This window comes from Balaenoptera borealis, assembly GCF_965194805.1.
Source record: "Balaenoptera borealis genome assembly, chromosome: 21".
NCBI lineage: Eukaryota > Metazoa > Chordata > Mammalia > Artiodactyla > Balaenopteridae > Balaenoptera > Balaenoptera borealis.
The window spans coordinates 19605143-19617947 of NC_138880.1; the positions used below are offsets into that span (position 1 = coordinate 19605143).

General features: G+C 35.0%; 1 protein-coding gene across 2 annotated transcripts in view; it reads left to right on the forward strand.

Moving 5' to 3' along the window:
- ZDHHC2 (zDHHC palmitoyltransferase 2) overlaps positions 1-12535 on the forward strand; it is a 70355-nt gene extending 57820 nt beyond the window's left edge. The window contains exons 11-13 of one of the 2 annotated variants that reach the window (XM_082374813.1): positions 3136-3248; positions 5067-5141; positions 8106-12535. In XM_082374813.1, coding sequence (XP_082230939.1) covers positions 3136-3248; positions 5067-5107 — 154 coding nt within the window. In that variant the 3' untranslated portion in view covers positions 5108-5141; positions 8106-12535. The remainder of the gene's footprint in view (positions 1-3135; positions 3249-5066; positions 5142-8105) is intronic. The other variant, XM_082374814.1, reaches the window with a different exon arrangement.
- Positions 12536-12805: the final 270 nt, after the last annotated feature.

Below are 12805 nucleotides of genomic sequence, written 5' to 3' on the forward strand. Positions count from 1 at the left end.
CGGCATGTGGGATCCTCCCAGACCAGGGCTCGAACCCATGTCCCCTGCATTGGCAGGCAGATTCTCAACCACTGTGCCACCAGGGAAGCCCCAAGACAGACTTTTTTTTTTGATGTGACCATACCTCTAATTTTTAAATGAAAGCCAATAGTAAAAGCATACCCATAATATCATTAGTTAAATTGTAAAGGTTTTCTTAGTTGCTGGAATGCTATGTTCATAGCACCTATGCTTATAGTCTCCCCATCTAGTTCGTGTTTCTTATTGATCACAGCACTTTGTCCACTGGAGCCTGATGTGACCCCAGCATTCATCTCAAGGTGCTGATTCTGGCAGCCATTCCAAAATCATCTTAAATTGTCATGAAATGAAACCTATTTGCCCCCTCCATCCCTAGAGTGAGCTATGTGCAGTCCAGACTGGACCAGTTAATGAGGAGGCCATTCTCATGTGTTTCACAGGGACATTCAAAGGCACCAGAGTCTTACTGGGTCCTGCCCTGTGAGTTTTGGCTTAAAAATTCTACAGCGCTAAATGCTAAATTTTTTTTTTTAATACCTCAGGGCAGAAAAATCTAGTTTTAATAAATTACTTAGAATGCTTTCCTGCTTTTATAAAATTTAACAGTAGTTTTCAATAATGTTTTTTATCCTTGTTAAGAGGTTTTTGTAGTTTAAGACTATTTGGGTTTTAGAGATAGTATCTCTCCTACTAAATATACAGTGGGCCTTGGGAGAAATCCTAGTTCTGGCACTGTTATCCAGCTAGGTGATCTAGAAGAGGTCAAGTAACCTCTCCGGGCTTCTCTTCCCTTTCCTTTAAATGTTGAGATTGGATTTTGACAGCTAAAGTCTCTTCTACAAAATTCTGTAATTTCCCCCGATTAGCCCCTATGAATTTTCTGTGGCTAGTGCTGGTCTCTCCTGTGTACTCCAGAGTTGTATATTTGATTGTCTACACAGTGGTCCCACCTAAACATCTAAAAGTCATTGCCAGCTGAACAGGTGCAAAGCAGAACTCTTGATTCCAAGCCATCTATACCCTCGCCCCACCCAAAACTCGATTCTTCTTCATGCTTTCATGTATCAGTAGTAGTGACCTCCATTCTCCCAGATGCTCGGGCCAGAAACTTGGGAGTCATACTAGATTCCTCTCTTTCAGGGACCCTGTATATACAGATGTAGATCCTGTCAGATGTCCCCTCCAAATATATCTATAACCTGGATACTTTCTTACCACCTCCAAGGCTGCTTTCCTGGTCCAAGCCATCATTTCTCACATGGATTATTTCAATACCTTCGTTACTGACCTTTCTGATTCCATGTTTGCCCTCCTCCAGTTTATTCTCCATTAAAATGTCAGAGTGATCCTCTTAAAGCGTAAATCATATGGTGTCACTCTCCTGCTCAGAACCCTCCACTGATTTTCCATCTTGCTCAGAATAAAAGCTAATGAATGTCCTTACCTTGCGCTGACTAATCTCTTCCCCAACACCTCTTGATGTCACCCCGTACCACTTTCCCGACACTCGCAATCCTCAGACACACAGACCTTACTGGTCCTCAAATATACCAAGCATGTTCCTTATTTAGTGGCTTTGTACTTGCCAGTTCCTATTCCTAAAGGTTCTTCCTCTGGATATCTGAATGGTCTGTGCCTTCGCTTCACTTTCTGCCCAGGTGTAGCTTTACAGTAGAGGCCGCCTTTGGAAACCCTTGGATAATAGTAACCTGCCCCTCCATTCCCTTTATACTGTCTTTTACTGTTGTCAGAGCTCTTCTTACCACCTGACTTACTATATATTTATTATACTTCTTCCTCAATTACAACAAAATTTCCATGAGATCAAAGACTTTACTCACTGATGTAACAGGTACTCAATGAGTGTTGCTGAATGAGTGGATCCTTGCCATTTGTTAGATTCCTGTTAGCAGTAATGGATCTCCAAGCAGTCCTTAAACCAGGACTTAGTTCGCTCTACTTGGTCTAAGGTCCCTTTCCTGAGGAATAATTAGAATTAGAGTAAAAGAGATATTTCATATGAATAGGAGACAGGCTTTTCTTTTTTAAGATTTTCCTTCCAAAATTTTAATAAGGGGTTGTTAAAGCAGCACAAAATTGAAATAGTCTCAAATTTTAGATATAAGGTGATTATTAAAGAGCAAAGGCATATCCTTTAAAAAATATAATAGTTATAGTCAACTAAAATATGTGAAATTACTCTTGGAAGAATTTTAAGTGGGTTTTTCTTTTGAACATTATTATAATTTCTATTTTGGTGTGTTGTAAAAAAATACACTAGTAGTTTCTGTGCCAATAATTTTTTTAATCTAAGTGAAATGTTATTTTATGTATATTTTTTGATACCATCTAATATGTCATATGTGGCATGTCTACTTAAATTTTAAAACCTAAAGTCTTTCTTTTAAACTCCTTATTTACCAAATTAAACATCAGATTTTTAAGACCTAATAATGTCAGATGTTTTCAGCATCCCTGCAAGATAATGTTCAAATTTGTTGTTTAGGTTTTATAGAGAAAGATAGAGAATTCTTTGTTCGAGACCACTTAGGCCACTTTAGAAACAATAAATAGGTCAGTTTTTCTCAAACTTATCTTTCTACCATCATCTTCATTTATTTTTTTCCATATTTTTTCCACTTGTAAAATTAATATTTTTCTTTAATATTTTTATTTAAATTGCCACTTAAATTTTTTTAAACCAAACTTTATATCACTGTCATAAATGAGAAATTAGTATAATCTGCCATAGAATATAACTTAAAAAAAAGTAAAATCAATAATAAAATACTGTTAAGTTCTAAGTAGATTCCCTTACCTGCTAAAGTCTTAGGCTGTGGCCTATTCTCCATATTAAGGATGGAGATTTGCCAAAGTCAGAGATTGTCATTGTATTGTAATCAGAAGAAAGAAAAGTGAACTGAAGCAAGAACACTTTTTCATTGTGAGTCAGTGTGATTTAATGCCTTGTTCCTGTTTTCCCCAAATTCTCTTGGGTAACTCCTACAATTATCTTGCACCACAAGTGGGTTGAGTTCCATCCTTTGCAAAATGCTCACCCTAATACTATCAAGAGTTAACCTAATGATCATGATGATAATCATTGTTATTCAGTCCTGAAAACCATCAATTTCCTGCAAAGCCATTGAGAGAGTCCCAGAGCCACCTTCTTACTGATTCTCAATCTTGGACGGAGAACAGCACAAACCTGGGAAAAGGTAAAGCTGGTAAGAGTATGCTTGTTTGGCTATTCCGATATATTTTATTTTTAAAAGGTGAAAGTGGTAAAAATTTTTCATTCTTATTACCTGTAGAATTTTTCTTGTTTTGGAGTCAGACTACCATTGTAAATACAGAACTGTTTTCAAAGAACTGCTTGTGAAGTGCTTTGATTAATGTCTGGAAGCTGTAGAAAATCATTTTGTGAAAAATAGATTTACATTGCTTTTTTCCAGTTTAGAGAACCAAATCTTTATTATCGCATATTAAATAAAATGATAAACTCAAAATATAATTTATTTAAAAATTGGAAAAAGTGCAGTAAGCTCAGGCAAAAGGTTGAAAAGTATCTACTGAAAGGGCTCTCAAATTATGTAGTTTTTACTCAAAAGTTTCTATCCATTTCAAAATGTCGAAGTAAAGCCATTGCAGAATTGCCATAACTTTAGCTACCTGTTATTTCTTCATATCCAACTCACAGTTCTCTTGTTATTGTTGATTTTAATCTTTTGATTATTTGGGTCAATATAGTTTCTTGGCAAAAAACAAGGAAGTGTTTGAAGGCAGACAGACCTGATATCAAATCCCAATTTGGGCACCTAATCAGTGTGTGGTATTTGTTAAGTTACTTAACCTCCTTTAGACTTAGCTTCATCTTTAAAATACTACTTATTTCTCAGGGTTGTTAAGTATTAAACAAAATATGTGATCATATGTGATCATATGTGCAGGGATGTGTATATATTATATGTGTGGTCTCCTGAGTGCAAAACCATGCATGCTCTATTAAGGCACTATTAGCCAGAAAATCTCCAAATTGACCTATTTAAGTCTTCAAATGTTTCTCCTTCATTTCTAGTCTTTTCTTCAAACCTTTTCCTAGTGCTTGCCTGACTGTGGCTTACTGCACTTTAAAGTGTTTCCTGGTTTATTTGAAATCTCTTTGGGATTTAGTGAAAAACAAACAGATAGTCCTGAGTAAAAATTCTTAAGTCATTATTTAATAAATAATCAGACACATTCTCTCTTTCTTTAAAGAGTCTTGTTCTTGAGGAATGTGTATGCCCTCTGAAGATCCCCATGATTTGAGTATTCATAATTTGGTCTGTTTCTCCACCTTCAAACATTCCATTCCATTCCATTTTTCAGTCTATGGGAGGGACTAGGTATTACCTAAACAAAATTGATGACACCTGTTTGCCTTTTGAATCCCTCAGTTTCCTTAGAGACAAAGAAGTGATGTATATTTGGGGGGTAGAAAGACAAAGAACTCTCTTTCAGAAGAGATTCATATTTCACTTTATAGTTCTACATTAATGTAGAAGTGATTTTCTGGTTTCTGTGTGCTGTTAATTTGGAGACATAGATTAATTTTCTGTTACTGTGATAGATGAATTGAGAAATTATTTAAAGTTTAAAGGATGGTGTAAAAGAAGGAAGAGAAATATGAAAATGGTGAGATGAGAAAGGGCTCAAAGTTTAGTTTGACAAGAATGAGGTAGGTAGATGAAGAATTAGAAAACAGTGATTTAAGGTAGTGTGAGAAGTGCCAGGCTCAATGTTTCTTACATTATTTTATTCACACCCCTAGTTCTTCAGGTGTATATATTTAACTGTTTTTAAAGTGCTTTTTTTGTGACACCGGTTGTGGCCGACTGTATTGTATGTGTGTGTGTGTGTTCTATATAACATCTTCTAAATACCCATACTACATACAGGTCACCTTTGGAAAAACAGTGGCAGGATTCATGACTGAATAAACAAGTCTCTGCCTATTTGTTCAAAAGCAACAACAAAAATTGCTAACTTAATGTTCTTTCTTGAAGGTATGAGCAATCCTGCACTGACCATGGAGAATGAGAATTAACTCTTCTAACAAAATTTACTCATACTTTACGGAAGTAAGAAAAGCTTTTCCTTTATTGTTATGTTTTATATTTTCAACAGTTCTCTAGCTCTCTTAGGGCAAATAGTTTCCATAAACATATACTTTTTTTTTTTTTTAAAATAAATTTATTTATTTATTTTTGGCTGCGTTGGGTCTTTGTTTCTGTGCACGGACTTTCTCCAGTTTGCAGCGAGAGGGGGCCACTCTTTGTTGCGGTGCATGGGCTTCTCACTGTGGTGGCCCCCCCATTGTGGAGCAGGGGCTCCAGGGGCACGGGCTACGGTAGTTGTGGCACGCGGGCTCAGTAGTTGTGACTCGCGGGCTCTCGAGTGCAGGCTCAGCAGTTGTGGCGCACGGGCCTAGTTGCTCCGCAGCATGTGGGATCCTTCCGGACCGGGGCTCGAACCCAGGTCCCCTGCATTGGCAGGCGGATTCTCAACCACCGCACCACCAGGGAAGTCCCAACATTTACTTTTGAATGACTCAAATAGAAGATGTCTTAGCTGACCCTTGGGATTGCATCAGTCATGCTGGAGACCTCTGGACATGGATTTAGCTTGAATGTTAGCTAGTACTTAGGTTAACTTGATAAACTATAAGTTGATGAACAAAATTCATTTTTATAGTAATGCATTAAATAGCAAAGATTGATCCTAAAATATTGAACTTTATATGACAAGTGTCATTTCATAGGATCATGCAATTTTTTATTTTTATTTTTTTCTTTCCCTCAGGATATCCAGTGGTCTTACTCTTGACCACCCATTAGTTGAACCTCACTGGGTCTAAATACAAGATAATTATATCTTGTTAGCACAAATCTCTGCTACCCCTATTTTTGGTCACAGTAGGACCCTAGAGCATGTGTCACCCTTAAAATACTAGGTGTTCCAAGTCATTTTCTTTAACCCGTAATTTTTTTAAACCTATAGTTCCAAATCAGTTTCCTTAAAGCTAAATCTATTTATAAGGCTGCAGTCAATAAAAAGCTACAATAAGGAGCCCCTTTGGAACAGAGCCATAAACATCTTAACAAATCAAACAACTATGTGTACTGTTACAATAAGCAATATGAAGAATTGGACTTGTGGTTGTCAAGGGGGAGGGGGGTGGAAGAGGAAAGGATTGGGAGTTTGGGATTAGCAGTTGCAAACTATTATATATAGGATAGATAAACAACAAGGTCCTACTGTATAGCACAGGGAACTATATTCAATATCCTTGATAAACCATAATGGAAAAGAATATGAAGAAGAATATATGTTTATATGTATAACTGAATCACTTTGCTGTACAGCAGAAATTAATACAACATTGTAAATCAACTGTACTTCAATAAAATTTTTTAAAATTAAAAAAAATATATGAAGAATTGAACATTGAAGTTATCAAGGTAACTCTCTACTTATAAAACTGTGACCTAGCAAGAGAGCAGCACCTAAAACAAAATTGTGTCGAAGTAGTTCATGGATATCTGGTTTTTATTTTATTTGGTTTTGGTTTTGATGAATAGCCATGTGATTCTGTGTGCCAGTTGGCCAGTGTTTTGGTTTTAGATGACTCTATATGATGGTATAGTAGATCAGATTGATTGTAACTATGGTTAGGATAGTGAAAATTTAATGTTCTTCATTTGGTTAATTAGCGAATACAGTGTAAATTTCTGGAACTAATTCTTAAAATATAACTGATTATATAAATACGAATCATTAGCTAATACCACAAGCAAAGTATTTTACAGAACATAGTTCTGTAAAGCATACAGAGTTTCACAGGATTTTTTTTAGTACGTTGAATTAGTTATAATTACCATTGTTTGTGAGGTTATCTGTGTTAAATATTTTATAAGCTTACATAGTAACGTAACTTTGTGTGTAAATCCAGTAGATTTCCCAGTATTTTGACAAGATCAGTGTTGTGTTTGTTCATCATTATTCTCAACCCTTTGCAGTGCCAGACGCATAGTAGGTTCTAAATAAACAGTTGGTAAATGGGTGATAAAATAACATCATTGACGTTTAATATCTCACAGAAACTTGATTTTATTACATTTGAATATATGACAGTAGTGGTCATAAAAACCCAATTGCAGCATGAATTAACTGCGTTGATGTAAAAGAAAAAAAAAAGTGTTTTCTGATGTAATGTTTTTCATTCTGTTGACATACCAGTGAAAAGTTCCTTTAAAAAATTGAATTTTCCTAAGGTAGCTGATAGTCAAAATAGTTTTTTAAAGTTTTTCCTGCTTTATACCTCAGACTTGCAATTCATTCAATACACATTTATACTGAACAATATTATCTGATATTGATACACCTAATTTGATTATATTACTAAATGATATCTCTTCTCCTTTTTCAACTACATTAGTAAATGACCTGTGGCCTTTTTATAAAATATTTCTTGGTTCAGTATAGTTTCCACACAGTCAAAATGTGCCTAAATCCATAATAGTGCTAAAGTATAGATTAAATTTAGCCTGCCCAACCTTCAGTCTTATACAATAGAAACTTTAAAATGCTGTGCTTCTATGCACATGGTGTTTCAGAATTATTTCCCTAAATCCCCTAACAACTCACTTGTCACTTGTAAACTCCTGTTGGCCTCAGACAAATTCAGAACTAAGAACATAGAACCCTGTGGCTCAAATTGGGGCCCCAAACCAGCAGTATTGACATCACCTGGAGCTTAACAGAAATGCAGAATTGTGGACCTTACCCTAGACTTACTGAATCAGAATCTGTATTTTCTGCATTTTAACAAGATCCTCTTCTCTTGTATGTGTGTATTATAGTTTGAGAATTGATGTAAAGGTCTGTCTATATTCAAGAACTCATCTGATGAGCCTTCTAGTATAGAAAACATTTAATTTTGAACAAGGGATGTTATTGCAACAGTGAATGAGTTGGTTCGTTTTTTGTTTGCTTGTATTTTTATAGTTAACACGAGAGTTTCACGTTTTCTGTTTCATCCCAAGGTAATCAGTGCTGTCGATGGATGGAAGAGGCTTCCTGCAGGAAGGCACCACTAGCCAGCTGTTCCCATCCCCTGTGGCTGGATATGCAGAATGTGAATTGACCATTTCTCTCCGAGCTGTTGCTTAAAACATAACACATTTTTACTCCAGTATACAGATTGTTTCAACTAACACAAATTCCTCTTAAACATTAAAAGTAGTTATGGTTTATGAATCAAGGACAAAAATATCTTTTATCATAAAAACTTGGAATAAATTCATGGACCAGTTTTCACCCAGATATTTGGGGAGCACAACTTACCACATAAAAAACCCACTGATCCTCTGATTTTCTGATTCAGAAAATTGAGAGTATTAAGATATTGAGATTTAAAAGATTTCATGTAACATTATAATGATAAGCTTTATTCGTAAAACCTGTTACCTATGAGAAGGTGGAGGTAGCAGACGAGACTTGTTTACTCCCTCCGATGTGATTCTAGCCTTAGACTGCGTGAACTGTAAAAACCATGAACTCATTACAAATTTCAAGTGGCCTGCAGTTGAAGATGACCATCCATTTTTTTTTTGCCAGACTTTAATTCTAGCCTTTGTTCCCTGCTGGAAAAGAAGTATGATCACTGAAGCTTGAGCTCAACTGGCTGGAAAATCTTTGTCAGAATTAATACATTTCTGTTACATTAGAAATATATTTTTCATCTCTTTTACTTATCTGAAAATGGGGGAAGTCTATAATAACAATTATGAAGATTGGTTTATGATATTCTTTTGCTGGTTTAGCTTTTAAAAGTCTCTTTTTAGGTTATTTCTCCTATTGAACATAGCAAACATATTGAATTTTTGTTAAGAATTCCTGATGGACCAATGGATTAATCCTTCATTGACATCTATATTATTTCTTTTTCCTCTCATCAGAAGTATGACAGTTAAACTACATAGGTCCTCAAATACCTATTAAGATTAAATTATGCAAATCATCAAACAAAAGTCATATCCTTTTGGAAATTTAGTCCAACGTGAACTGAATGGTGTGCTGTTTGGAAACTGAGTTTAAGATAAACTACAGTGGTGTGTTTGTTGATGCCAAAATGTTCAGCTTCAGTAAATATACTAAGAAGCTCTTGTGCCTTCTCTGCACTATTAAAAAGTCTTATTCTTTTTTAATTTGATGGAATGCAAGTTTTGTAAATGTTAGCAATTAGAATACGCTGTATACATTTTTTTGGTACTGACTTTGAGAATTTAAAGCAGACTAACTTTAAGACTACACAGCTAAGGAACTGGTATTTAAACAAAGAGAAAATGGTATTAGAGTTTTCAAAATCTGAATTAGATAAATTCAACACAAAGTAGACTAGAATTCCAGAGGATAATGGAGTAACAGATCCTTGCAGTTACTCGTCCTTGCTAAAAATGTGAAATTTTATATTAAATGACTTTATGAAAGAACCAGTGTCAGCCCAGTCCATTTTATAAATCATTTGAGTGCACTTCTTTGAGCAACAGGATGGTGGTCTTTTTCAGATTTTTTTTTAAAGCTAAAGATTTTGATCTGACAATCTACTTCAAGAAAACTCAGAAGATACGATACATTCTTACTTTTATCTTAAAGCATTGTTAGGTCATCATTTTCATTACCTGAAGTGCCAGGTTGGAACCTATAGCTACTGTTAGAAGTCTTAAGGGCAAGAGCATCACATAATGTATTAAGAATTATGTGCAGCCAGATGTTTTTCAAAGCACAGTACTAGAGCTGTTTTTACAGACAGGATTCTGTTGGGTGTCCCCTCCTGTCTAACTAGAAATTAGGGGAAAAAGAGGGATTTTTATTCTTTACCTTGCTAGAGTACTGTTAATTTCCCCCCCTCCCTTTAGCTCTTTCATGTAATTATTCAAATACATAAGTCAATACACATTAGAATCAGATGAAAACATTTTTTAAAATAAAGTTTTTTTTCATTAAATTGTAATGGTTCCCTTTTTGGTTTCATACAGTGACTAATCTTTAAAGTGTTTTTTGTTTAGTTTTGTTTTTAACTCTAAGGGGTTATAATTTTTGGAGATGATGGCATATCTCATTAGATTTGCAGTATAAATTTTATCTGAGTGAACAGAGCATCAAATAGACCTACGTTTTGTATATATTTATAAAATGTACCTTAAAAACACTTTAAACACTTTACTTTAAAAAATTTAATTGCTTAACTCAAACTTGAAGACACTTGAAGTATAAGTCCTGACAGTCCATTAAATAATTTTGATTTTTCCTGTTTTTAGAGATTATATCATATAGGTATCAATATTTAAGAATTTTTTCATTTAAAAATATTGTACAAATGCTTCATATACATTAGCTATTTGCCATTGTGCAGTGAAAGATTTGTTTTTTTCAAAGATAAAAACTGCATCTGAATACAATGATGAGACATTCAAGTAAGTGCTTATCTATGAATTCCCTCCTGTTATACCATAATAAAGTCTGGTTGATCACCTTTGTTAGCTGTCTATATGAAATTGCCTTTGCACTAACAATCTAAATTGCTTTAAAGATATACTTTTCCTAATCATCTACCAGAGCTCCTGCAGGCAAGATTCATGTCTACATCCTGGTTATAACATAGGTCTTTGGAGAAGAAGTGGATGACAGGATGAGGGGATTGCCCATTAGTAGTCAGAGGAGTCTGAGGACAATTAGAAAAAGACTAACATTCGGGCGTGCTGTAATCAGTAGATAACTGTTGGAAATATGGCACATGTTTGACAAAAAACCATCTTCACTAGGAAAATCATACACAAAGGTCTTATAAACCATGTTCATAAAAAATTAAGCTAGTAATGTGATTCATGCTTCAAGAAAACAACCTGTGAAAAAGCTGTTACTCCCTTATAAACTAGCAAATTTTCCCTATTTTGAAATAGTACATGTAAACCTGCTGGGCTGATTCTTAAGTTATACTGTATACTGTGGTACACAATTATTGTCACATATTTCCTTGTAAAAGTGATAGTTTTGATACTATGATGAAAAACCACCACGTATATTCAAACCTCATAAAACTTAAACGCGAATCCACTTACACTGTAAACTGTGATGAAGGTATCCTCCAGTACGACCATCCCCCTTCCACAGACTACAAATTCTGATCTGCTAACATTTTATCTGAAGTGATGCATTTCAACAATGGATTTTCACTGGTAACATACATCTCTGGGTAAGATCCTTCTGTGGAAAACTGTTCTAAGTAACCCCAAATGTTTTTTAACAGCCTGCACTCCTTTTCCACATACTTAGCCAACTTAGAAGTATTTCCTCTTACCTGTGGGAGCAAACTGTGTTACACACCTTAAGTATTTGTTACTCTTTTACAAAGATACCACTGGAATTTTTTTACCTTGGTAAAAATTCATAGATTCTAATTTTTATTAAAACTTTAGCAATTTGATCATGTCACTTACTAAAAACATTAAATACATTCCAACATTAGAGAAGTCTTGATTTTAAAACTGAGCAATCTCTTCCTCCACTAGATTTAGAATTTACTACCAAAATATCTTACTTTGTTACAGAACACAGGCAACTGTGTTAGACTTTATAATGGTCCAAACCTGTGCACCCTTTTGTCTTTGCCATGATGGATTTGTTATTCTTTTACAGTAGTGTCCCGATTTGTATCAAGTGGACATCACTGAAGGGATGAGTTCAAGTAGGCTTGTTTCAAAGGAACTCCTGTGGATCACAAACTACGAAGTATCTCCCAGCACGATGTTCAGTATAGCAGGAGGCTCTGAAATAGGATGTTTTTTCCATCTTCCAAAAAAAAGGATGTAAGTAAAGAGGATGCTTGTCCATAATGCAGTCTAGGTTGTTAAGAGCTCAGTCTCTGACACCCTTGAATTGTTCTTTACCAACAAAAAGGTCAAATGAAAGTCTGGCCAATGCCAATAAAGACAACTTTAAATCACTTGCAGCCCTCTCACTGCAGGAGAGTGACAGCAGAAACAAAATGTTGACAACGCCCAAACATAGATCTTGGGATGTTCCTGTTCATACAGCCAACATTCGGTATTTCTGTACTGTTGGTTTACAGTTGGGGGGAAAATGTGTTAACATTATTCATCTTTTGTGTTGACTTATTTCTGAGTACCAGTTAAACCAAAGGGGGCCTTTTGATAAGTGATTTTAAGCTCTGGTTTATGCTAAAGCAGCTCCTTATTGCTCAGAAAGGACATATTATGATTCATGAAAACAAACTGATTTATGTTGCATCTTCCAGGGAAGATTTAACAATGTAAGTTCAATCCTGACCTGAATTTAATACTTAATGTTTCTTGTTTGACAGATTAAGGTGCTTAATCAAATTAAGAAAAAAACATAATGCCCCAAAGTAGAGTTCTGTTGATGCTGAATTAAAGAACTGTTACCATGGAAAGCTTCAGTTCTGTTGTTTTTTATTCAGCTGAAACTGACTATTGTCAGAATTTAGGTTTGTGTCTTTTTCTGTCAGTATGTATAGCCCCTAAAGCCTAGTATTGAAAGTATCTTAAATGCCCTAATCAAACATTTATAATGTGAAACTTGAATGTTTTAAAAAAGCAACCTTGATTATACACTAATCTTAGTGTAACATATAAACATGTTTTAAAGTTCTTTAAAAAATATACTTAGGCAAGAAGTAGAGAATATGGATGAGCCCTGGAGT